The sequence below is a fragment of the Papaver somniferum genome, unplaced genomic scaffold, assembly GCF_003573695.1.
Source record: "Papaver somniferum cultivar HN1 unplaced genomic scaffold, ASM357369v1 unplaced-scaffold_18963, whole genome shotgun sequence".
Classification (NCBI taxonomy): domain Eukaryota; kingdom Viridiplantae; phylum Streptophyta; class Magnoliopsida; order Ranunculales; family Papaveraceae; genus Papaver; species Papaver somniferum.
The window spans coordinates 1-1453 of record NW_020628778.1 but is presented as its reverse complement, the minus strand read 5'-3'; the positions used below and the strand labels follow the sequence as shown (position 1 = coordinate 1453).

The 1453-nt window shown below is 38.1% G+C and overlaps 1 protein-coding gene across 1 annotated transcript; it reads left to right on the top strand.

The window, feature by feature from the left end:
- Positions 1–409: 409 nt before the first annotated feature.
- On the top strand, positions 410–1112 carry LOC113338212 (the record flags this gene model as incomplete). The annotated part of the gene is made up of 1 exon (XM_026583670.1): positions 410–1112. A coding segment is annotated over exon 1 (703 nt), but the record flags the coding sequence as incomplete, so codon positions are not given.
- Positions 1113–1453: the final 341 nt, after the last annotated feature.

The window sequence follows — 1453 nt, the reverse complement described above, 5'->3', positions numbered from 1 at the left end:
AACTGACCATACGCTGTTGTTCCTCCAAAGTAATAAACAAATGATCGTAATCAAAAATCTGATCTTTAACCGGCATTTCCACGCCATTAAACTTGTTCTCATAATAAGAAACAACATGTTGGCACAATTGATCCCCATCTGTGATAGTATTACCAGCATCATCCACAAGCTCGGAAATAGTGTTATTACCTCTACGAATGCGAATGGTATTATGCAGAAAACTAGAGTTACTAGCTCCCTCCAAAAGCCATTTTTCCTTGCTTTTTGGCGAAGCATAATATTTTGTTGCTTGGTCAAATAATCATTTTTTCTCTCTCCTAATTTTGCTCTGGCGATTTTAGGGTTTTGCACTTTTTTTCAAAAAAAATTTCACGCGCTTCATCTTGGATCATCACTTTGGTGATTCAAGATGGGTCATAGTTCTCAAAGTACTCATCTGAGAACTCTCACTTATGCTGATCAAGTTAAGGGAAAACAACAGTTGCCAACAACTTCAATAGACCTAAGTTCGCTACCTATTCCAACTGTGAAAGAAGGGAAACCTGCTGTGGTGCTTTCTGAATCGTTCTATTTGGAAGGATGTGATATTTGGAAATTTAGCCTTATTGGGCATTTAGATTTAAAAGGAGTTAACTTTCAAGATGTGAAGAACAACCTTGAGGAACAATGGAAGTTAGGTCAGGGACGTGTCCAATTTGTTCCAATGAACATGGGTTTCTTTACAATCAAGTTGCAATCACAAGATGATAAAGACAAGTTGTTGAATGTTGACGCATGGTTTTTCGATCTTCAAAATCTAAACCTAATTGAATGGTTTCCAGGTTTTGACGCTGACAAACAAAGGACCTCACATGCTTCCATGTGGGTCAAGTTTCCAGGCTTGCCGCTAGAGTTTTGGATTGAAAAAACGCTGCTTGCCATGGAAAAATCGTTGGGTACTTCAATAGTGGTAGATAAGAGTACTCTTGAACATGAATATGGACACTTTGCTTCAGTCTTGGTTGACATAAACTTTGCTGAAACGGCTACAGATTCTATTCATGTTACTGTAGGGGGTTTGGACTTCTGGCAGCCGGTGGAGATTCAAAAGAAGCCAAACTTTTGCATAAAGTGTAAGATTATTGGGCATAAACTATTGAGATTCAAAATAGGCCGAAAGTTACGAAGAGTATTAGCACCCCTTACCTTGGCCAATAAAATCAGAAGGCTAGAATTTACCCCATTAGGAATCCTTTATTGTTGCCAACAATAAATAATAGCATTGTATAAGTCTTGTTGAATCACGTCCCAACAATGTCTATAAAAACATTTAGAGAAACCATCAGGTCCTGGAGAACTATCAGCATCAAGGTCATAAACAACAACCTTTATTTCATCATAAGTAGGAATCGCATCCATTCTTTGACTTTCCTCCGTAGAGATAATATCATGCTCATCAATTGGAAGCTCTTCC